General features: G+C 48.3%; 1 protein-coding gene across 1 annotated transcript in view; it reads right to left on the reverse strand.

Moving 5' to 3' along the window:
• The window catches only part of LOC310835981 (BCL-6 corepressor-like protein 1), a 142092-nt gene that overhangs the window by 84650 nt on the left and 31923 nt on the right, over positions 1-25519 (reverse strand). The window contains 1 exon segment of the mRNA XM_083720952.1: positions 23157-23295. Within this exon segment, the coding sequence (XP_083577078.1) occupies positions 23157-23295 (139 nt within the window).

Consider the following 25519-nt stretch of genomic DNA (forward strand, 5'->3'; position numbering starts at 1 on the left):
GCCCAGTACTGGCCACATGTTCTCCTGCAATGATTTTGCAATTTTTTTTGCAGATAAAATCGCTCAGGTTCGGGAAGAAGTAGACTCCACCGTGGGAGCAGGGCCGGGGCGGGAGAGTGCTAGAGTCCTGTCTGGTCAAGTTGTGTGGGATCAATTCCAATCTGTTACCTCCGAGGATGTGGACAGGCTGCTTGGACGAGTGAAGCCAACCACCTGTCTCCTGGATCCTTGCCCATCCTGGCTTATAAAAGCTAGCCGGGAAGGACTGGGCGATGGGCTTCGTGGGGTGGTGAATGCTTCCCTCCATGAGGGAGCCTTCCCAGACCCGCTGAAAGAGGCGGTTATTAAACCGCTTCTTAAAAAACCATCTTTAGATGCGGCCACGATGGCCAATTATCGCCCAGTCTCAAACCTTCCATTCTTGGGCAAGGTGATTGAGCGAGTGGTTGCTGAACAACTCCAGGCACGCCTGGAAGAAGCGGACCATTTGGATCCCTTCCAGTCAGGATTCAGGCCTCATCATGGGACTGAAACTGCCTTGGTCGCACTGGTTGATGATCTCCGGCGGGCTAGGGACAAAGGTGAGAGCTGTTTCCTAGTTCTGCTGGATCTCTCAGCGGCGTTTGATACCATCGACCATGACATCCTTCTGGACCGTCTTGAGGGGCTGGGAGCTGGGGGCACTGTCATACAGTGGTTCCGCTCCTTCCTCCTGGGCCGTGTTCAGAAAGTGGTGGGGGGGGATGAGTGTTCAGACCCCTGGGCTCTCACTTGTGGGGTGCCCCAGGGTTCTGTCCTCTCCCCCATGCTTTTCAACATTTACATGCAGTCTCTGGGAGAGATCATCAGGAGGTTTGGGCTGGGTGTTCATCAGTATGCAGATGATACCCAGCTCTACCTCTCTTTTAAATCAGAACCAGTGAAGGCGGTGAAGGTCCTGTGTGAGTGTCTGGAAGCGGTTGGAGGATGGATGGTGGCTAACAGATTGAGGTTGAATCCTGACAAGACAGAAGTACTGTTTTTGGGGGACAGGAGGCGGGCAGGTGTGGAGGATTCCCTGGTCCTGAATGGGGTAACTGTGCCCCTGAAGGACCAGGTGCACAGCCTGGGAGTCATTTTGGACTCACAGCTGTCCATGGAGGCACAGGTCAAATCTGTATCCAGGGCAGCTGTTTACCAGCTCCATCTGGTACGTAGGCTAATACCCTATCTGCCTGCAGACTGTCTCACCAGAGTGGTACATGCTCTGGTTATCTCCCGCTTGGACTACTGCAATGCGCTCTACGTGGGGCTACCTTTGAAGGTGACCGGGAAACTACAACTAATCCAGAATGCGGCAGCTAGACTGGTGACTGGGAGCGGCCGCCGAGACCATATAACACCGGTCTTGAAAGACCTACATTGGCTCCCAGTACGTTTCCGAGCACAATTCAAAGTGTTGGTGCTGACCTTTAAAGCCCTAAATGGCCTCGGTCCAGTATATCTGAAGGAGCGTCTCCTCCCCCATCGTTCTGCCCGGACACTGAGGTCCAGCTCCGAGGGCCTTCTGGCGGTTCCCTCACTGCGAGAAGCCAAGTTACAGGGAACCAGGCAGAGGGCCTTCTCGGTAGTGGCGCCCGCCCTGTGGAATGCCCTCCCATCAGATGTCAAAGCGATAAACAACTACCTGACATTCAGAAGACATCTGAAGGCAGCCCTGTTCAGGGAAGTTTTTAATATGTGACATTTTAGTGTATTTCTCATCTCTGTTGGAAGCCGCCCAGAGTGGCTGGGGAAACCCAGCCAGATGGGCGGGGTACAAATAATAAATTATTATTATTATTATTATTATTATTATTATTATTATTATTATTATTGAACCTCCCAATCTGATTCTTCTCCCTTGGACACCTCCTCTCCCTCCTCTTCGGAGGCAGGAAAACCCACAAAGTCCCCTTCATCGTCTGTGGGTCCAAATTCTTCCTCCCAGAATCTAGCTAATGGTTTGGGCTTATCTGGGAACAAACTGTGGAATTCTTCCACCAGATACCTGTCAGTGATTGATTCAGCAGGGACCCACGTGTTTTCCGACCTAGGTTCCCCCTCCCAGGCTACCAAGTACTCTACCTGGTGACCTCGCCACCTTGAATCAAGTATTTCCGTGGCTTCGTTACAGTGTTCCCTCTCCTCTACCCGCGGGTGGGTGGTAACCCCTCCCTCCCGTCCCGGGAATTCCCGCCCCTCCCTGTAAGGTGAAAGTAGGGACCTATGGAACACCGGATGTATCTTCATGTGCTGTCAGGCAACTTGAGTTTAAATGCCACTGGGTTAACCTGCTGTATTACCTCAAAAGGCCCCAGCCGCCTCGGCTGCAACTTCTTGCACCCTCCCTTTAGGGGCAACCCTTGGGATGACAACCACACCCGGTCTCCCACCCGTATGGCCTCCCCCTCCCGACGGTGCCTGTCCGCCTGCCTCTTGTAAACTTCCTTGGCCCGCTCCAAGTTCAACCTGAGTTGCTGGTGTAAGGCCTCCATTTCCTCCACAAATTGCTCAGCTGCAGGTACACTCCATCCTTCCTCCCCCCGCCCCGGGAAGGCCCTGGGGTGACACCCGTAATTGGCCATGAAAGGGCTCATTCCCGTGGACACATGTTCAGCGTTATTGTACGCAAATTCAGCCAAAGCTAATTTCTCTACCCAATCATTCTGTCTCTCACTGACATAGCAGCGTAGGTATTGCTGAAGTATACCGTTCGCTCTTTCGGCCTGTCCGTTGGTTTCTGGGTGCCTCGCCGTCGAGAAGCTCACCTCGACCTGTAGCAAGCTCATGAGCTTCCTCCAGAACCGGGAAGTAAATTGTTTCCCGCGATCCGAGATTACCCTCAAGGGAGCCCCATGCAGTCTAAAAATGTGATCCACAAACAGCCTGGCTGTCTCCTCTGCCGTTGCTGCATGTGAGCAAGCTACAAAATGGCACATTTTAGTCAGTAGATCGACTACTACCATGACCGCTGTCTTTCCCCTTGACTTGGGCAGATCTGTCATAAAATCAATGGACACCACCTCCCAGGGCTTTCCTGGTGTAGGTAAGTGTTCCAGTAACCCCGCGGGGGCAGCCCTTTCCCCCTTAGCCCTCTGGCATCGGTCGCACCCTCATACATATTCTCGTACGTCTTCCCTCAGCTTTGGCCACCAGAACTGCAAGTCAAGTCAAGTACTTTATTACGGTCATAGACCAGCATAGACAAAACATATACATAAATAGCATAACAGTATGGACTGCCTGGTGACAAGTAGCATGGTCTTGTGCTGTCCAAAGTGCCCAGCTGTTGGGTTGTCGTGGAGCTGTCTAAGTACCTTCCCCCTCAAAGTCTCCCCCGGTACATACAGCACCCCCTTATAGTACAGTAGCCCTTCCTTTTCCTCAAACCCTCCATTGTCTTCCTTTCCGAGTTCCCTGATTTTTGTCTAAGCGAACTCATCGTCTCTGGTGAGCCCTGCCAGTTCTCGTTTCCCAACCAACGCTCCCCCCCACACCCACCAGTCCTTGGGGAACACGTGCCTGGTGTCTGGTGGTCCCTCTCCTTCCATGTACTCCGGTTTCCGGGAGAGAGCATCTGCCTTTACGTTTTCCTCTCCCGGCACGTATCGGATCTCGAAGGAAAACTTGGTGAACTCCTGGGACCTGTTGCTATCAAAGGGTTAAAGGGTAGCAGAAACGCTCTAATCACTGAGCAGCTGGAGGTCATTAGGCTTCCAGGAACATGAGTTTGTATAAATAGTCTCCTGTGTGTTTGTTCTTCCCTTTCTCCCCTTTTTTGGGCGTGTTTGCTGAGATGTGTGATTCTTCGCCAGGGTTGTTTTTGTTTTTGTAAATAAACCTTACCTTTGAGTTACAAACCGCATGCTCCAAGACTCCTCTTTGAAAAGATACTGCCTCTCCTGCCCTTCTTCAACTGCTGTGCGAAATACTCTGCTGTAGTGGGACTTGTGACGACGGAAGCGCACTGGGCATTTACATTAAACTAATTAAAGTTTAATGGGACAGGTTATGGTTGTTTGTACGTCAAGAAGGAGCTAAGGAGTGCAGTTGAGAGTGATTTATGAAAGGACTGGAGCGAAGACAGAAGCGGTTGCCGACAACGAAAGCCTTCAAAGCAGCTTGAGTCCTGCAACGTGCCTAGAAAAGTTTTAAACAGGCACTGAGCAGTTTGTACTCGCTGGAAGACGTCTTATTCTTCAAGGAGCCACCTCAGCAGCTGGGAGACGGTCTACAGGTGTGTGAGTATCGTTCCTAAGCCCCAGGGAGGATGGCAGAGTCCCAGGAAAGTTTTTCTGTCCCGTTTACGCGACTCAATGGGAAAAATTGGCAAGATTGGAAGGCTAGAGTGAGGGTTTGGTTGCAAGCAAAAGAGTTGTGGAGTTGTACTGAAGCACCGCCTTTACAGGCAGCTGCAGACGCGTCTGCAGAAGACAAAGCAACAGCAGCAGCTTCACAGAAACGTGACAGGAAAGCCCAAGGTCTACTAGTTTTGGCAGTGGGACCAGAGCAAATGCCTTATGTTTCTGAGTTAAAGAACACGCATGAGGTCTGGACGGTTCTGCAGCGGCTAAATTCCAGAAACACTGCGGGGGCCAAGATCCATGCTACAAGATGTTTGTTTGATTTACATCTCCAACCGGGAGCGTGTGTGAAAGAACATATTGCCAAAATGGTGTCTGCCTTTAATCAACTAAGACAGCTGGGCATTCCTTTCTCTATGGAGCAGCAGTCATACATATTGTTGTCTTCTCTTGATAAAAGCTATGAGACTCTAGCTCTAACTTTGGAAGCTATGCCTTCAACTGAATTAACCCTTGAATACATTTCATCTCGGCTTGCAGATGAACAGGATAAAAGGCAAAGAGAAAGAGGTTTGTCTTTAAAGGGGAGTTATGCTGTGCCTAAGAGTGTTGATGCTGAGTTTGAGCACACAGTAAATGCTTTTGCAGCTAGACACTGTTTTCGCTGTGGTTCCCCTTCCCATTTAATTAGGAATTGCACACGTGAACCTGGTCAAGACAGCACCAAGGCCGTTACCCCTAGTTACCAGACAAGGAGTTCCAGGGGACGTCGAAGAAGAGGAGGAGGTCGTGGCTACTCCCACAGCACACAGCACATGGCTTCAGTAATAGCGTTGATGCAAGGGCGTGGCCAAGGCAGCAATCTACGCTGGTTGATCGACAGTGGTGCATCTCACCACCTGGTGGCGCCATCTAGTGTCCGTTTGCAGAATTGCAGACATTTGCAAACCCTTAAAGTTGTGACAATGGCAGATTCAACTAAACGTTCCTTAGAGACCGTAGGCACAGTGTTCTTGAAATGTTTGCAAACAGAAATTGATGCCTACGTGCTAAAGGGAATGAAGGGGTGTATTTTGTCTGTGTCAGAACTAGATAGAAATGGGTTTAAAACTGTGTTTGAAAATGGGGTTTGCACTATTTCAAAGAATAACGTATCTCTTTTGCAGGTGGAATGCAGAGATGGGTTATATTATTTTGAGACAAGTCCAGATGAAGTTGAACAGGTTCATGCTGGTTGTGTGAACTCACCTACCCATAATTCTTGTGTCCATTTATGGCACCGCCGTCTGGGACATATTAATTTTCAGTATGTTAAAAGGCAACCTGAATTATCAGAAGGGTGCAAAATGAACAAATGTACTAAGTATTTGGATTGTACTGCATGCAAAAGGGCGAAGGTTCATAGATGCAGCTATCCCAGTTCAGATAGGAAATCTGACAAAGTATTCCAACTTGTGCATATGGACCTATGTGGCCCAATGCCTGTTGCTAGCATGGGAGGTTCGAGGTATGCACTGTGTCTCTCGGATGACAAAACAAAGGTTACATGGTTTTTTCCTCTCAAAACAAAAGCAGATACTGCAGAAACAGTTAAAAATTGGGTTCATGCAGTGGAACTTGAATTCGGTACTAGAGTACTTGCTTTTCAGACAGACAGAGGGTCAGAATTTACCGGGTCTGTGTTGCCGAATTTCTTTAAGAAAAAGGGAATTAAGCATCGTCTGTCTACACCTTATTCCCCCCAAGAAGGAGGCGTGGCCGAACGTAAAAACAGGGTTTTGCAAGAGTTGGCAAACTCTATGTTGTTTGATGCTAAACTCCCTCAAAGTTACTGGGCGGAAGCCTGGCAGGCGGCTACTCATATTCTGAACCGAGTATATAATTCGGTAATTGCCACTACCCCATATTTTGCTTTATATGGGAAGAAGCCCAAAATTAATTACTTTCGGGTGTTTGGATGTCCAGCCTATGTACTTATCCCAAAAGCGTTAAGGAAAAAGGGAGGTCCAAGGGCTAGGAAACTCATCTTTTGTGGGTACGAACCACACGCCAAATCTTGGAGGTTCGTGAACCCAAATGGGGATACTACAAGAGTGGTCCTCAGTAGGAGCGCTGAATTTTGTGAGCAATCTGGATGGACTCACTTACATGCTAACCCTGACATTTTGAGAGATGATTTAGGCATTTATGCTGAGAATGAAAGGCCAGAGGGTAGTGAGCCAGAAGAGGGTGGTGCACATGGTTCAGATGCAGATTCTGACCAGGCACAAGGTCCTTCTCCTAAGGTAGAAAAGCCAAAATCTAGGGGTGTTCCAACATCGCCAGTCAGTAGGCCTAGCAGACAGCAAAAGCGAAGCAGGTCGCCTGCAACACCAAGCCCAAGGGAGGTATCTAAACGGAGGTCTTTATCCCTAGAGGCACATCCAGGTATAAAGTCTGAGACAGATTCTGACAGCCAACGGTCAGACGGGGCACAAGAGGAACAATTGCGCAGGTCAAATCGTGCCACAAAGGGCAAGCCACCAGAGCGGTTTAAGGTGACAAGTGTATACGTAAATATGGCACAGTGTGAGCCAGATAGCTATATGGAGGTACAACAGCTTCCAAGCTCAGAAGCCGTTAAGTGGCAGGAAGCAATGGAAAAAGAGATGGCTTCAATGAAGTCTCTCGGTGTGTTTACAAGTACAGAGCTTCCGAAAGGGCAACAAGCTGTAGGTTGTCGATGGGTATATCGTTTAAAGCCCACAACTACTGAAGAGTTGCAATATAAAGCCCGGCTAGTTGCAAAAGGGTTTTCGCAGCGCAAAGGTGTTCACTATTCTCAAATCTATGCCCCAACTTCAAGATCGGAGTCATTAAGAATGCTTTTAGCCTCTTCAGCTAAGAAGGGAAATAAGCTGTTTCATTTTGATGTCAATGAGGCTTATTTAAATGCAGACTTACAGGAGGAAGTCTATATGACACCACCACCAGGTTTTGAAGGAGACAAGCCAAACCAGGTCTGGCGCCTACACAAATCCATTTATGGGTTGAAACAGTCCGCCCGTAATTGGAATTCCTGCTTAAACGATGCTCTAGAGAGCATGGGGTTCAGAAAGAGCGCAGCAGATGCGTGTCTTTATCTAAAAGGCTCGGGATGTGAACAAGAAGCAGTTTTGATATTTGTTGACGATTTATTATACAGTGGAAAGGATGATAAACTTGCACAACAATTTGCCACAAAGCTTGGAGAAAGGTTTCAGATAAAATCACTAGGCAATGTATCTGTTTATCTAGGAGTTAAAATTCAGCAAGATGAAAATGGGAACTATTGGCTCAGCCAAGAAGCTAAGATCCAGCAGTTGCTGGAAAGGTTTAAAATGGACAACTGTGCTGGCGTTAAAACCCCAATGGAGTTAAGTTACACAAAGGATGCTCAAACTGAGCAACAGGCAGAGTTCAGTAATCCCGGGGTTTACCAGTCAGCGATAGGCAGTCTACTCCACATTGCACAGTGGACTCGGCCCGATATAACATATGCTGTCAACATGCTGTGTAGACAAGCTGAAAAACCATCAATGCATGCTTGGCAAGGAGTAAAAAGAGTTTTAAGGTATCTCCAAACTACCAAAAGGTTTCGCTTAAAACTATCAGCAGAGGGCAGCACACAACTTGAATGTTGGGCCGACAGTAGTTGGGCAGATGCTGGACCAGATAGAAAATCAGTGTCAGGAATGGCGATAAAATTTGGAAATGCACTAATTGGTTTGAGATCAAGAAAGCAATCACTTATAGCTTTAAGTTCAACTGAATCTGAGTTTAATGCATTATCAGATATATGTAGAGAACTGGAATTTTATAAGCAACTGGTACAAGAATTGTTTGGAGAATGTTCCCTACCTATCAGAGTGTGGGAAGACAACCAACCTTGTATTAAACTAGCTAAATCAGGTCAATTCAAGGCCCACACAAAACACTTGGATATCCGTTATCAAAATGTATGCCAAAGTGTAAAACAAGGTTTAATTGAACTAAAGTATTGTCCAAGCCAAGAAAATCTTGCAGACGGTTTTACGAAAGCTTTGGGTCCGCAATCTCATAAATGTTTCTGTTCAGGTTTAAATTTGAATTAAGGTTGGTACAGCTCAGTGTTACGAGCGAGAGGGGGTGTTGCTATCAAAGGGTTAAAAGGTAGCAGAAACGCTCTAATCACTGAGCAGCTGGAGGTCATTAGGCTTCCAGGAACATGAGTTTGTATAAATAGTCTCCTGTGTGTTTGTTCTTCCCCTTTCTCCCCTTTTTGGGCGTGTTTGCTGAGATGTGTGGTTCTTCGCCAGGGTTGTTTTTTGTTTTTTGTAAATAAACCTTATCTTTGAGTTACAAACCGCATGCTCCAAGACTCCTCTCTGAAAAGATACTGCCTCTCCTGCCCTTCTTCAACTGCTGTGCGAAATACTCTGCTGTAGTGGGACTTGTGACGATGGAAGCGCACTGGGCATTTACATTAAACTAATTAAAGTTTAATGGGACAGGACCATCTGATCTGTCTCTGGTTGAGCACTCATGCGGTCCGCCAGTATTCCAAGTTCTTGTGGTCAGTTCGGACCTGGATCTTGTGCCGCGCCCCTATCAATAGATGTCTCCATTGCCGAAATGCCGCATAGATCGCAAGCAGTTCTCGGTCATACACTGTGTAGTTTTGCTCTGACTTGCTCAGCTTCCTTGAGAAAAAGGCACACGGCCTCCAGTTCTGCTTGGCCCCGGGCTGCAAAAGGACCGCTCCAATGGCGTGGTCGGACGCGTCCGTCTCCAGTCTCATAGGCTTCTCCGGATCCACATGCAGGAGCTGCTCCTCTGAGGCAAACGCCTTCTTCAGTCTTTCAAAGGATTGCTGCACACCCTCTGTCCACACGAACTTCTTTTTGTTACTAAGACAATCCGTTATGGGTGCTGTCAAGTGAGCGAAGTTCTTTATGAACTTCCTGTAGAAGTTGCTGAAGCCTAGGAACCTCTGCACATCCTTTCTGTTTTGGGGGGCTTTCCATTCCAGCATTGCCTTCACTTTGCCCGGGTCCATAGCCCGGGTCCTTTGTCTGACAACCTGTACCCCAGGAACTCGACCTCCCTGGTGTGGAATTGGCATTTTTCCAGCTTGACCCACAACTGATGCTTCTTCAATCTCTGTAGCACCTCCCTGACGTCTCTGATGTGTTGCTTTTCATTGTCCAAATAGATTAAGACGTCATCCAAAAAGGCTACGCAATTCTTGTACAGCAGGGGCCCCAACACATGGTGCATGAAGGCTTGAAAGCAGGCGGACCCCGATTGTAATCCAAATGGCATAACTAAGTACTCAAAAGCCCCCAGGGGGGTGAACATGGTGTTTTTCCATTCGTCCCCCTCCCTTATCCTAATCAGATTGTATGCTCCCCTGAGGTCCAGCTTGGTAAAAATCTTCCCCTGCCTCACAAGTGTCAAAATATCGTCAATCCTGGGCATTGGGAAAGTCACAGGTTCTGACACCAGGTTTAGGGCCCGGTAAGGTAAAGGTAAAGGTACCCCTGCCCGTACGGGCCAGTCTTGACAGACTCTGGGGTTGTGCGCCCATCTCACTTAAGAGGCCAGGGGCCAGTGCTGTCCGGAGACACTTCCGGGTCACGTGGCCAGCGTGACAAAGCTGCATCTGGCGAGCCAGAGCCGCACACGGAAACGCCGTTTACCTTCCCGCTGGTAAGCGGTCCCTATTTATCTACTTGCACCCGGAGGTGCTTTCGAACTGCTAGGTTGGCAGGCGCTGGGACCGAGCAGCGGGAGCGCACCCCGCCGCAGGGATTCGAACCGCCGACCTTTCGATCGGCAAGTCCTAGGCACTGAGGCTTTAACCCACAGCGCCACCTGCGTCCCGGTAATCCACGACTAATCTGGGCTGATTAATCTCTTTTTTTGTCCACAAAGAACACCGGACTGCTCCCACTGCCTTTGATTCCCTTATGAAACCTCTCTTCAGGTTCTTGTCAATAAACTGCCGCAACTCCTGCATCTCCCAGTCGGACATGGCATACAGCTTACCCACCCGTAACCGAGCCCCTGGAAGCAGGTTGATTTGGCAGTCAAATGGCCTGTGGGGGGGCAGTCTATCTGCCTCCCTCTCGCTGAAGACCTCCTTCAAATCAGCATATTGTGGTGGCACCTCCCCTTTTTGCTCCAGGGCCAACCCAGCCACCCTGGCCACAGTCATTCTTGGTTCCTTCCCTCCCAGACAGTGTTCTAAGCAGTAAGCTGACCCAAAGGTGACCAATCGCTGATGCCATGACACCACTGGGTCATGTATTGCCAGCCAGCCAGCTCATTCCCAGTATTATTGGGGGTCCTGCCAGCGTGGCCACGTGAAAGGCAATGGTTTCCGTGTGCCTGGAGACCCTCATTCGCATTGGCAGTGTCTGGTGTGTCACTTCCCCTCCCAGGAGTTCCCTGCCATCAATGGTGGTCACCTGCAAGGGAAAATCTAGTGGTAACAGGTGGAGTTGGTGCTCCAGAGCGAAGTCTCTGCTGAAGAAATTACACGAGCTGCCAGAATCTAGCAGCCTTTGACGGGGTGCCCATTTCGGAGTTCTAGCACCACCTCTATGGCTATAGCTGCCTTGGGGGGGGGGTCAGGCTGGGGCACTTCTATTGGTCGCTGGCCTGGCTGCTGCCCCTGCTGGTTGGCAGCCAGGCGTTGTAGTTTCCCTGGACCGGCCCTTCCTCCCCCTTCTCGTCATGGCCTGCAGCCCAAATCATGCCTTGCCAGGCTTTTCGTTGAAGGCAGACCTTTGCAAAATGTCCCGGTCGCTGACAGAGGAAACACTTCTTGGTAGTTTTCCATTCCTTCCCCTCCCTTTTCCGACCTTCACCATCGTTTGAAACTTCGCGCGTGCGCTTTCCATCGGCTCCACCGCCTGGGAAGAATCCTTCGGCATCTCCGGAATGCGGTTGTCATGGAAACGTTCCGCCCTTATCTCCCGCTTCTCCTGAGCCCGCGCTTCCTGGCGTACACCGATCGCAAGCAGTCTTTGTGAGTTCATCCATCGACCGCGTGCGGGGCGCTCAGGACAACTCGTCTTTCACTTCAGGGGACAAACCCGCTTCAAGCAACATTTGCATTGGTTCAGAGTCCAGATCCCACCCGAGTTTGTGGACTAACACGACCAGTAGTTTCTGACGGACTGGCCCCCCTGCTTGCACCCCATCAGCTCCCGCCGTGTCACGCTTTGCTCCACCTCACTGGAGAACATCGCGTCCATTCCCTGGTAGAATTTCTTAAGATCCTTCAATGCATCATTCTGCGTCACCATTAGGGGCCTGATCCATTCGCGCGCCCCATCCTGCAGATGTCCCACAATGTAAGCCACCCTCTCCCTGTCATCCGCAAAGTCATTTTTCTGCAATTCCAAAGCGTACTGAATTTCCGTTCGGAAAGCATTGTAGTCTTGGGGCTTTCCACCAAACTTGTGTACCAGCCCCGGGACCTTCCTCCCTATCGGGGTGGCTCTGACCTGTGCATCCTGAGCCCGTCTCTCCTCCAGCCGCGCAGACAGGGTAACTACATGCGCCTCCAGGTCTCGGTTCCTCTCGACCAGACCTTGCACCATGGCTTCTTGCTCTGTCTCTCCGGCCGGCCCTGTTTGGCTCATCGTGCTGCCTCTCCGGGGCTACGCACAAGCAACGTCAGGGACTGATGGATTGCTGTAATGGTTCTAGGGGTTGCTCGTGCGTAAGCCGGTGCCAACACCTGGCTGGGTTGCCTGAGTGGACCTTTTCTTTCTTTTTTTTTATAAGATTTTTATTAAAGTTTCAAAAATTATATCAAAACAAAACAAAACAATAATACAAACAGACAAAAATAAAAACAAGTATAATTTCAATCCCTTATTTTCTTATAACTTACTTCCCCGACTTCCTCATACCTCCCCTTTCTGTATTCCAATTTCTAATTTATTAATTCAGCAAATCCTTTCCCTTAATTTTCATTTAATTTTTAACCTTTCTTTTCTTTTTACTTATCCATTACAGCTGGAAACCACGTAATTTCTAAACCAACGTCCTTGTAACATTCATTAATTTTGCAATGTTTCCTAAGATAGTCCTTAAATTTATTCCAATCTTCTTCCGCTGTCTCTCTCCCCTGGTCTCGGATTCTGCCAGTCATTTCTGCCAGTCCCATGTAGTCTATCACCTTCATCTGCCATTCTTCCAAGGTGGGTAGATCTTGTGTCTTCCAATACTTTGCGGTGAGTATTCTTGCTGCTGTTGTGGCATACATAAAGAATGTTCTATCCTCCTTTGGCACCAATTGGCCGACCATACCCAGGAGAAAGGCCTCTGGTTTCTTCAGGAAGGTATATTTAAATACCTTTTTCATTTCATTATATATTATTTCCCAGAAAGCCTTAATCTTTGGGCATGTCCACCAGAGGTGAAAGAATGTACCTACAGTCTCTTTACATTTCCAGCATTTATTATCAGGCAAGTGATAAATTTTTGCAAGCTTGACTGGGGTCATGTACCACCTATAAATCATTTTCATAATATTCTCTCTTAGGGCATTACATGCCGTAAATTTCATTCCGGTGGTCCACAACTTTTCCGAGTCAGCAAACATAATGTTATGACCAATGTCTTGTGCCCACTTAATCATGACTGATTTCACCGTTTCATCCTGCGTATTCCACTTCAACAGAAAGTTATACATTTTTGACAATTTTTTTGTATTGGATTCTAACAATTCTGTTTCCAATTTTGATTTTTCCACCTGGAAACCAATTTTCCTGTCCATCTTATAAACCTCCATTATTTGATAATAATGAAGCCAGTCTCGCACTTTATCTTTTAATTTCTCAAAACTCTGCAATTTCAGTTTGTCCCCTTCTTGTTCCAAAATTTCCCAATATTTCGGCCATTTGGACTCCATATTAAACTTTTTCACAGCCTTCGCCTCCATTGGCGACAACCACCTTGGGGTTTTATTTTCCAACAAATCTTTGTATCTAATCCAGACATTATACAATGCTTTCCTGACAATATGATTTTTAAAGGCTTTGTGTGCTTTAACCTTGTCATACCACAAATATGCATGCCACCCAAGAGTATTATTAAAACCTTCTAAGTCCAAAATGTCTGTGTTCTCAAGAAGCAGCCAGTCTTTCAACCAGCAGAAAGCTGCCGATTCATAGTATAGTTTAAGGTCTGGCAGGGCAAATCCCCCCCTTTCCTTTGCATCAGTTAAAATCTTGAATTTAATTCTGGGTTTCTTGCCCTGCCAGACAAATTTCGAAATATCTTTCTGCCACTTCTTGAAACAGTCCATCTTGTCCGCAATTTGCAATGTTTGGAACAAAAACAACATTCTAGGCAATACATTCATCTTTATAACCGCAATTCGACCAGACAAGGAAAGCTTCAAATTTGACCAGATTTCTAAATCTTTTTTCACTTCTGTCCAAGATTTCTCATAATTATCTTTAAATAAATTCACATTTTTAGCTGTCATATTAATCCCCAAATATTTCACATTCTTAACCACAGTTAATCCTGTCTCATTCTGAAACCTCTCTTTTTCAATAGCTGTTAAATTTTTCTCCAATACCTTAGTTTTTAACTTGTTCAGTTTAAATCCTGCTACTTGACCAAACTCTTTAATTAATTTTAAGACCCTTTTAGTACTAGATTCAGGCTCTTGTAATGTAAGTACCAGATCATCTGCAAATGCTCTCAATTTGTACTGTTTTGCTCCGACCTGTACACCTTTAACCAGCTGATCCCTTCTAATCATGTTCAACAAAACCTCCAGGACGGATATAAAAAGTAATGGAGAGATTGGGCACCCCTGACATGTCCCTTTTTCTATTTTAAATTCTTCCGTGTCAGGGAACTGCCATCAGAGCAAGAAACGGAGGCAGGGCTCCCGAGTGATGCCGGAGAGGGGACTAGCAGGGGGGAAGGATTTCAGTGTAACACCCATAGAGAAGTGAGGGAGATGGAGGAATTGGTGACAGGGCTCCAAGACCCTTCACCCGAAACTAGTGGAGAGAGCGCTGGGACGCCCCTGCCTTCCCCTTACTTGCGCAGACGCGTTCCGCGCAGAGAACATAGGAGGAGACTCGGGGTCAAACAGCTTTTATGCTGGAAGAGGTTCAAGAGACGCCCACTCTCGGATTCTGCAAGTGACTAACAGGTCACGGAGGGCGAGCTCTGACCCTAAGCATGGTTGGGCAAGCAAACTAACTAAACTGAAGGCAATTTACGCACAAGTAACCCCTCACAACCATTACAGCAATCCGAGAGTCATTTACGTTACTTGTGCGCAAGCAGTGGAAACATGAGCCAGACTGGAGGCGCCGGGGCAGCGGAGCAAGCTGCGGGGGTGCAGGACCTGGTGAAGAGGAACCAGGAGCTGGAACGGCATGTAGCCCTGCTGACGGCGCGGCTGGATGAGAGGCGCACCCAGGACGCGCAGGTTAGACCCACCCCAGTGGCAAAGAAGGTGCCCGGACTAGTACACAAATTTGGGGGGAAGCCCCAGGAATATAATGGATTCCGAACGGAAATAGAGTACGCCTTGCAGCTGCAGCATGATGACTTTGCTGACGAGGCAGCGCAGGTGGCGTATATCGTGGGGCACCTTGAGGGCAACGCGAGGGAATGGGTTAGACCCCTGATGGCCGCGCAGAACCCCGCCATGAAGGACGTTCGGATGTTTTTTCAGGCAATGGACGCTATGTATTCTAGCCAATTGGGGGAGAGTGTGAACCAAAGGGAGCTGATGAGATGCAAGCAGGGGGACCTTTCCGTTAGAGACTACTGGTCCCACTTTGCGATGCTAATACACCGGCTCGAATGGGATCTGGATAGCCCTCCCATACGGATGCTGTTTGAGGAGGGGTTGTCCCCAACCGTTAAAGATGAGCTCTCCCGCGCGCCCCGCCCGGAGACTATGGATCAGCTGACGAAAGCTGCGCTGGCGATAGGCGCTCGCCAGGAAGCGCGCGCTTTGGAAAGGCGGGAAGGGAGAGGAGAGCGTTGCCCTGACTACCGCATTCCTAAGATGCCAAAGCAGTCTCCCGGTGACGTGGTGCCAAGGGAAATTGATGGGGCGCGTGCCCGCGAGGCTCCGAGCGCCCACCAAGGAGTCAAAAGGGAGGGAAAGGCTGGGAAAAGCACCAAGAAGTGTTTCCTCTGCCAACGGCCAGGACACTTTGCCAGGGTCTGTCCACAAAGAAAGGCTTGGCAAGGGATGGTGGGAGCCGCTGGAAGCGAGGAGGAGGGGGCAGAGGAAAAGGTGCAGGGAAACGCCAGCGCTTGACTGCCCACAGGGGGGCGCAGCAGCCAAGCGAACAGATAACAGAAGTGCCCCAACCAGACCCACCCAAGGCTTCTATAGCGATAGAGGTGGTGCTAGAACTCCCAAATGGACACCCAGTCAAGGTGAAGGCAATGCTGGACTCAGGCAGCTCCTGTAATTTTTTTAGTAAGGAGTTTGCACTAGAGCACCAACTCCACCTGCTGCCACTTGATTTCCCACTCCAAGTGACCACGACAGATGGCAGGGAGCTGCTAGGAGGGGAGGTAACACATCAAACCCCACCCACGAGAATGAGTGTGTCCAGGCACACCGAAACCATTGCCTTTCACGTGGCCACACTGGCGGGACCCCCGATAATACTGGGCATGAGCTGGCTAGTGCTACATGATCCAGTGGTGGCTTGGCATCCACGGACAGTCACCTTCGGGTCAGCGCACTGTTTGGAACACTGTCTAGGGGGGGAGAAGCCCAGGGTGAGGTTGGCCAGAGTGGCAGCAACTACACTGAAGCAGAGAGCGGAGGTGCCGCCACAGTACGCGGACTTACAGGAAGTCTTCAGCGAGAGGGAAGCGGACAGGCTGCCGCCACATAGGCCCTTCGACTGCCAAATCAACCTACTCCCTGGGGCGCAGCTGCCGGTGGGTAAGCTGTATGCCATGTCGGAACGAGAGATTCAGGAGTTGCGGGACTTTATTGACAAAAACCTAGAAAGGGGGTTTATAAGGGAATCTAAGGCGGTAGGGGGCAGCCCTGTGTTTTTTGTGGAAAAGAAAAACACGGATCAGCTTAGGCTGGTCGTGGACTATCTTAAATTGAACCTCGTATCGGAACCTGTGACCTTCCCAATGCCCAGAATTGATGATATTCTGACTAGGGTGATGAAGGGTAAGATCTTCACCAAGCTGGACCTCCGGGGAGCATACAATCTGATTAGAATGAGGAAGGGGGACGAATGGAAAACCACCATGTTCACCCCCCTAGGGGACTTTGAGTACCTGGTCATGCCATTTGGATTACAATCGGGCTCAGCCTGTTTTCAAAGTTTCATGCACCATGTGCTGGGCCCCCTGCTGTACAAAAACTGCGTAGCATTTCTGGACAACGTCCTGATCTATTCGGACAATGAAAAGCAGCATGTCCAGGACGTCAGGGAAGTGCTGAAGAGGCTACAGCAGCACCAGTTGTGGGTCAAGCTGGAAAAGTGCCAATTTCATGCCAGAGAAGTGGAATTTCTGGGATACAAGTTGTCGGACAGAGGACTAGCCATGGACCCCGGCAAGGTGCAGGCGGTGCTGGAATGGAAGGCCCCCAAAACAGAAAGGATGTGCAGAGGTTCCTAGGCTTCAGCAACTTCTACAGGAAGTTCATAAAGAACTTCGCTCACTTGACAGCGCCCATAACGGATTGTCTTAGTAGCGTGTTCACATGCAGTAACGGCCGAGGAAACCGCCCGGTTGTTTGTGGATCACATCTTCAGGTTGCATGGGGCTCCTTCGAGGGTTATCTCCGACCGAGGGAAACAATTTACCTCGAGGTTCTGGAGGAGACTCATGAACTTATTGCAGGTGGAAGTGGGATTCTCGACGGCGCAACACCCGGAGACCAACGGGCAAGCAGAGAGTGCGAACAGCGTTTTACAGCAATACCTGCGCTGCTACGTCAACGAGAGACAGAACGATTTGGTAGAGAAGCTAGCACTAGTGGAGTTTGCGTATAACAACGCAGAGCATGTGTCCACGGGGATGAGCCCGTTCATGGCTAATTATGGGTGTCACCCCAGGGCTTTTCCCGGGAGAGGGGAGGAAGGGTGGAGCGTGCCCGCCGCAGAGCAGTTCGTGGAAGAAATGGAAGCCCTGCACCAGCAGCTTAAGATGAACCTGGATAGGGCCAAGGAGGTGTACAAGAGACAAGCAGACAAACGTCGCCGGGAAGGGGAGACCATTAGGTTGGGGGACCGGGTGTGGTTATCCACACAAGGCTTACCCTTCAAGGGCGGGTGTAAGAAACTGAGGCCAAAACGGCTGGGACCATTTGAGGTGACACACCAAGTCAACCCGGTGGTGTTCCGGCTCAAGTTGCCAGACAGCATGAAAATCCACCCGGTATTTCATAGGTCGCTGCTCTCACCGTACAGAGGGGAGCGGAGGGTCTGGGAGGCAGGAGGGGAAGGGCTCACACACCCGCTAATGGAAGAGAGGGAACGCCACCACGAGGTAATGGAGATCCTGGATTCGCGCTGGCGAGGGCGGCAGGTGGAGTACCTAGTGGCTTGGGAGGGGGAACCCGAGTCAGAAAACACGTGGGTTCCCGCGGGGGAAATAGATGATGGATATCTGGTGGAAGAGTTCCACAACAGGTATCCGAGGAAGCCCAAACCCCTTGAGAGATTCTGGGAGGAGCAATTTGCCACCACCGATGAGGAGGAGGAGGATTTAGTGGGTTTTCCGGCTTCCCAGGAGGAAGGAGGAGAATCGTCAGGAGAGGAGGAATCAGATTGGGAAGCCCCGCCCGTGAGAAATTGGAGCAGGTGGGAAGCGGGGTTTGAGTCCACGGACGATGACAGCAGCTCCTTTCGGGGGTTCCTGGCATCGTCGGCTGAAGAAGGGGACAAGGTCCTGTCACAGGGTCAGGCCGGGGGTGGAGGGGGTCCTGGGGAGGAGGTGGATGTCAGGGAACTGCCATCAGAGCAAGAAACGGAGGCAGGGCTCCCGAGCGATGCCGGAGAGGGGGCTAGCAGGGGGGAAGGATTTCAGCGTAACACCCATAGAGAAGAGAGGGAGATGGAGGAATTGGTGACAGGGCCTTCACCCGAAACTAGTGGACCACATTCCGTAACCACATTGTTTACAATTAGCTTTGCTTTTTGTTCAGAGTATATTGCACCTATACCGTTTTCAAACCCTTGGCCTACCCCCATCCCCCGGAGATTCTTCCTCATAAAACTCCAGGAAATATTGTCGAAGGCTTTCTCCGTGTCCACAAATATCAAAACTGCTTTAGTGTTTATATTCACTTCAAGCTTTTCCAAAATGTCAATTATATTCCTTACGTTATCTGACAAATGTCTTCTTGGGAGAAAGCCCGCTTGGTCTCTGTGAATCTCCTCCATCAAAACTTATTTCAGTCTCTTATCCAAAATGTCAGCAAAGATTTTGTAATCCACATTTAGTAAAGAAATAGGGCGGTAGTTCTTAAGTTGAGTCTTTTCAGTCTCTGTCTTCGGTATAAGTGTAATAAAAGCCTCTTTCCACGATTCTGGTGCCCTTTTCCCCTCCAAAATTTCATTGCTGACTTCCTTCAAAGGTTGTAATAACCACTCCTTCAAAGCTTTATAGTATCTGGAAGTCAGCCCATCCGGTCCTGGAGATTTACCCAATTGCATGTTTTGAATGGCACCTTCTATTTCCTGTTCAGTTATTTTCTGATTCAAAACTATTTTACTTTCCTGTGAGATTTTTTTTAATCCATTTTTCTCGAGAAATTGTTCTATGTCCAGTTCTTTCTTGTGAATATAGTTGTTTAAAATATCTCTGGAAGCAGTTCCTAATCTCAATTGGGTTGTAAATGTTCTTTCCTTCCACTTCTAAATTTGTAACCGTATTTAGTTTTTGTCTTTTCCTCATTTGCCAAGCCAGCAATTTACCACATTTATCTGCTGATTCAAAAGTCTTTTGCCTCATTTGTTTAATTTTCCATTCTATTTCTTGGTTCATCAATTCCATGTATTGTGTTTGATATAACTTAATTTCTCTCAAGATCTCATGAGACTTTGGTTTTGATCTTAATTTCCTTTCCCCTTCTTTTATCTTCTCCAAGATCTTGTCTTTCTTCTCATTTTGGCTTCTCTTCTTTATTGCATTTTGTTGTATCAAGAATCCTTGCATAACGGCTTTACTTGCGTCCCAGATTACTCTTTTTTCAACATTAGTCTTCATATTTATTTCAAAATAGTCTCTCAAAGTTTTTTGGGCCTTTTTGTACACTTCTTCACCTCTAAATAAGGTGTCATTCATCCTCCATCTGAAGGAGCCAGCTGTCATTAGCTTCATCTCCATCTTTACGGCATTATGGTCGGAGCAGGTTTTTGGGCAGATTTCAACTTTTTTATCTTTGGTGCCATTCCTCTAGTAACCCATATTTGGTCAATTCTAGTCCATGTCATTTTGGCTTCAGAAAAGAAGGTTCCCTCTCTCTCAAGAGGGTTTTTTGTTCTCCAAATGTCAACCAAGTCCATATTGTCAGTCATTTCAAAGAAAGTTTTTGGTAGTCTTCCATCTTTAGTAACTACCTGTCTTTGTGCTTCGTCCATATTTGTAGATACTACTCCATTCATATCTCCCATCAAAATTAAGTTATAGTCCAAATAGTCCAACAAGATCTCATGCAAGTTCTTAAAAAAATCGGATTTCCCCTTATTCGGTGCATAAATTCCTACAATCAAAAAATTCTCTCCTTGAACTTGAATTTCAATTGCCAAGAATCTTCCTTGGTCGTCTTTAAAAATTAATTTCGGCAACAATATTTCCTTTGCGTATATCACCACTCCTCTTTTTTTAACTCTGTCAGATGAAATAAATTCTTGTCCCAATCTTTTATTAATACGTATTTTCCTATGTGACCTCATCACATGTGTCTCTTGTAAGCAAATCAAGTCCAATTGTTCTTTCTTTAATATATGAAAAACGCTTTTTCTCTTCCGGGGTATATTCAGACCATTACAATTCCAGCTTAGAAGTTGCAGAGCCATGATGGGGTTATTTACTTTTCCCTCCTACTGCTCCAAGTAATTGTTCTTCTTCTGTCGGTGGTTGCAGTCCAAATGATAAATTTGCTATGTCCAGTATTCCTTTTCCTGGTGAGATTGGTTCCACTCCAGATTCCGCCTCTTTCTGAAGATCCTCTTCGTGGTCTCTCAAAAACTTGTCTTTGTCGCTCACTGTCCTTATTCTTATTTTCCTTCCTTTTTATTTAAAGGATAGGCCTTGAGGGAATTCCCACCTGAAAAGTATGCTGTTTCTTTTCAGTAGAACAACCAGGTCTCTGTAGTGGGTTCTTACATCCAAAATATACTTCGGTATATCTTTAAAGATCTCCACATAAGAATCTTCAATTTGCAATGTTTTTTGGTAGTGCAAATTCAGAATTTTGTCTCTTTCTTCTTTTGATCTTAAAGTTATCAAACAATCTCTTGCCTTATTCCTTCTTTGTCTTGTGCCGAGTCTAAATGCACTCACTATCTTGAATTCTTCCTTCTCCAGGCCCTGTTGCCAGAAGTCTGAAAATTCTTTTGTAAGAAAGTCCGCCAAATTATCCTTTTCACTTTCAGGTACTGCTCTGATTCTTAAATTTCTCTCTTTTCTCTGCAAATCAATCATGGACAGTGTCAGATCATGATCCTCCAATTTCTTAAAAACCGGTGGAATTTTCTCCTGGGTAACAATTGCAATTTCTTTAGCCTCCTCTGCAATCTTTCGAGTTGTAGCCGATTCCTCTAATAGTTTTTCAATAGTCTCTGTGTTAGAGTTCACCTTCTTTCCGAGTTCATTTATACTTGTGGTATTTAAATCAATTTTTGCTGAGACCTCAGCTACTTGCTTGTTGGTTTCTGCAATTTGCTTGTTAGTTTCGGCAACTTGTTTACTTGTCTCTGCCCCTTGCTTCGTTAAATATTCCAGAGATTCATTAATTTTACCAAGTGCCTTTGCCAATGCGTCTTCAGATGACCTAGTTCTTGATTTTATTTGCGAGGCAGCAGCTGCTCCTGTGCCTCCGAATGTTGAGGCCCTTCTTTGTTGTAAAATATCAGTCTTGTATTGTCTGCCGGATCTTAAACCTTTTTCCTGTGGCTCTACTTTCCCTTTACCATCTGCCATAACACTCTCATGCCAAGCCAAGGTCAATCTCATGCTTGTAAAATTGTTTTGAATAGGAATTTTCCAATGGCTCAGCAGCTAGTGGTTCAGTTATTATTGTTGCAACAAAGTCTCCTCTAGGGGGAGAAATCTCCAGCTTCACTTTACAATTTTTGAAACAAAAGTGTTCTTTAAAAATCCCCCATGCCTCCTAAAAAGCCACAGTATCAATTATTTTCAGAGTTATTTTAAATGCAACACAGTCCAAAAACAATCCAGGGACACTGTATCCTTTCAAAGAGTTAGCTCAGAAGTTAGCTCAAAAGTTACTTCTTTACCTTAACGTGCTGACAGCCCACAGCCGGCTTCCCTATCAAGGCAGTCCGTCCCCAGGGTTTTAAAACAGCGGTTAAATTCCAATTCTCTTCTTTTCATGCAGGCATGTAAGGTACAATCCCCCCCCCCACCGCTCCTGCAAACGGGAGGAGGACTACTTTTTTGACGGTGGATTTGCTTTTGTCCAAAGATAAATTCTCCAAAAGTTACAGCTTCGCAGTCTCTTTGCTTTAATCTATCTGCAGAACGGAAAGGCAGACTTCCTTTTTATACCTTTCCCATCTCGGTACCGAAATTCATCAAATTTAGCTTCAATTTAGTCCTTTAATCCTACTCACGGGTAGTTGCTTTTTTAGATCCAATTCTCAGGAAGCGCTCTCCGATAATGGCGATGCGGCTTCACTCCACAGGCTCGGTAAACAACTCTCAGCACCGCACCGCTCACCCGCTGCTGTTCCGAAGCCTTTAAAAAGGCTCCTTCACAGTTTGGGGGGGGGGCGCAAAAGGTGCCTGCCGAGTCTCCTTGTTCACAGGCTTCACCACCTGTGATTTTTAGGGGTCCCCGCTTCGCCGTAGCGGCAGGACCCGAACCCGCGGAGCAGACTCCCTCCGGAGCTCAGAGGGAAATCCGCCATTAAACGCTGGCGCAGACCGGAAGTCCTGAGTGAACCTTTTCTGTCCGGACAGCCACTCACCCGTGGCTGTCTCAATCGCTGGCAGAATCCGTCAGTGGGCATTTCTTAAACTTCTTCCAGCAAAGAAGCTCTTTGACGCCTAGTCTGCTCCTACTCTCCCTGCGCGGAAGCCTTCTGCGCAAGGAGGGCATAGGCAGCGGACGACCCTTACCCTCCCTGCTGGTCCCTGGCAAGGAGTCATGGGACCGCCTCGCCGATTCCCCCATCTGCTCCCCTTCTCCACTGGTGCTATGCTGATTCTCTTCCCCAGAAGATGGGCTGCCTCTCCCCATCCCGGGACGCTCTCTGGAATCCCTCTGGAGCTTGCTCTCTCCCTCCGGCACTGATGGCAGTTCTCTGACAGTACGCTACTGTATTTTAAGGAAGCAAGCAAGAAATTCAGAGAACGGGCCTTATATATCCCAGAGAGGATGGACAGAAACGCCTCACACTGCAGGTAGCAGCTCTGCCCTTTAAGGGTGGCTCACACCCATTTTGATCATCCCTCTCTCAAGAGGTAGGAAAAGATGGACTGTGCCCAGCAGAGAGAGACCCTTGCTGGCTACAGGACCAGCGTAAAAGAGTCTTCCATGGATGTTGGACACTTTTAGGAAAGGCAATTGTCAGAGCGCAGACCCAGCTCCTGTACCTTCTTCGCAGCTGTGCCCATGATGCCCTGGAGCTGCCTTCCGGCGCTTGCGCTTCACACGAGGGCTGCCATGCTCCTTCGTGGAGCCCGACTGGCTCTCCTGCTTGCTGACCTCATGGGAGCTGTGATACGTCCGCCACTGTGGATACAGAAGAGACACACTGGCAGTGAGAAGAAGCAAGAGGTCTTTGCCAGATTTGTTCCACGTTATTTTTTCCATGTTTGTACCCCGCACCTCCCCCCTTCATGGATCACTGCCTTGCCATGGCGAAGGGGCTTGAATAACTCAGAGAAGCTATGAGCTATGCCATGCAGGGCCACCCAAGATGGACAGGTCATAGTGGAGAGTTTTGACCAAACGTGATCCACCTGGAGCAGGAACCGGCAAGCCACTCCAGTATCCCTGCCAAGAAAACTCCATGGACAAAGACAACAGGCATATAAAAGTTATGACGCTGGAAGATGAGCCCCTCAGGTCAGAAGGCATCCAACATGCTACTGAGGAAGAGCGGAGGTGTAATGGCTTGGCTCTCCCACAGAAGCCGAGAAACCAGCAGTAATTATCTCAGGTTTATTGCTCAAACACATAAATCACTCCGGAGCTCCTTCACTCCATGTCTGACTCCAAGTTAGCAGTTGCCAAGTCTAAACTCCGCCCCTTCCTCTTCTTCCAACAGTGGAAAAAACCCTTCCGCTTCCGTTCTTTTTCCCTCCTCTTACTGACCTTTTCCCGCCTTCGAGTCTTTGGGCTAGCTGTTCCCAGCCTCTCTCCTTCTGTCTCTGAGCTAAGATTGGTGTTTAGAGCTTTTTTATCTTCTGCTTGCTCTCTGCTCTCTGAAGTTCTGCCACTCGGCTGCCCCTCCTCCCTCTCACATTCCAGTCTGCATTCCAGTGTCCTTATCTCCCTCGGCTTGCTTAGATTCCCAGCTTCTGTCAGCTCCGGAACGAAGCTGACATCACCCCCTCCTCTAAGCCCCCCTTCCTCCTCCTCGGCTTCGCTGCCTGTCTCGGAGGGCTCTCTCTGCTCTGGTGCCCACCATGTGCCAGTCTCTTCAGCTTCTTCTTCGCTAAGGTCATCCTCTTCCTCCCACCCTCTGGGCTTGGGTTTGTGGAGGAACCTACGGTGGAACTGCCGTTGCAAGTCTGGGGCGTGTAAATTCTGGCTTCGTACCCAGGAGTTTTCTTCAGGTCCATAAACTTTCCATGACACAAAATACTGTAACTGTCTTCTACACAGTCTTGAGTCTAAAATCTGTCGGATCGCAAACTCCTCCTGATCCTCCACCATGACCGGAGGAGGAGGTGTCTGTTTAGGTTCCTGGCAGGGATGTGCAGGAACGTATGGTGACAGGAGAGCCCTGTGAAATACAGGGTGTATCTTCATCGAGGCAGGCAATCTCAATTTAAACGCTACGGGGTTTACCTGTTCTACCACTTCAAATGGTCCCAATCGCCTTGCCTCTAACGTCTTGCACCTCCCCTTTGTTGGTAAGTCCTTGGCCGACAACCACACCTTGTCCCCCACCTTGATCCCTTCTCCCTGCTGTCTACGTTCATCAGCATTCCTCTTATACACGTTTTTAGCTGCGTCCAGCTTTTCTCTCAGTAGTTCGTGTAACACCTGCATCTCCCCTACGAACTGTTCTGCCACTGGCACCAACAAGGTGTCCTCTGGTTCTGGAAACGCCCTCGGATGTCATCCATAGTTGGCCAGAAACGGTGTTTGTTGGGTAGACGCATGTACCGCATTGTTGTACGCAAATTCTGCTAGTCCCAATTTATCCACCCAGTCCTCTTGCTGGTACTTCACGTAGCAACGCAAGTATTGCTGCAACGTAGCATTGGTCCTCTCTGACTCTCCATTGGTTTGAGGGTGTCTCGCTGATGTCAGACACACTTCAACTTCCAAAAGCTGCATCAGCTTCCTCCAAAACTGTGAGGTAAATTGTGTTCCTCTGTCCGAAATCACTCGCAACGGCAAACCGTGCAGTTTGAACACGTGGTCTACAAACATCTGGGCTGTTTCCTGTGCCGACAGCAGCTTTGGGCATGGCACGAAGTGCGCCATTTTCGTGAACAAGTCCACCACGACCCAGATGACTGTCTGCTTTCGAGAAGGCGGCAAGTCTGTGATAAAATCCATTGTGATCGCTCTCCCTTGCGGAGTCAGAAGTGGTTGCAGAAGTCCCACTGGTGCTGCTCTAGGTGTTTTTGCTCGCTGGCAAGTGTCACATGCCCTGACATACTCCTGGGCCTCTTCTCTCATCCTGGGCCACCAAAACTGTCTCCTTAGTTGATCTACGGTCTTGTACTGCCCAAAGTGACCCGCCGCCGGGTTGTCGTGGCACTGCCGCATGACTCGT

This window comes from Podarcis gaigeae (assembly GCF_964106915.1).
Source record: "Podarcis gaigeae genome assembly, chromosome: W".
NCBI classification, from domain to species: Eukaryota; Metazoa; Chordata; class Lepidosauria; order Squamata; family Lacertidae; genus Podarcis; species Podarcis gaigeae.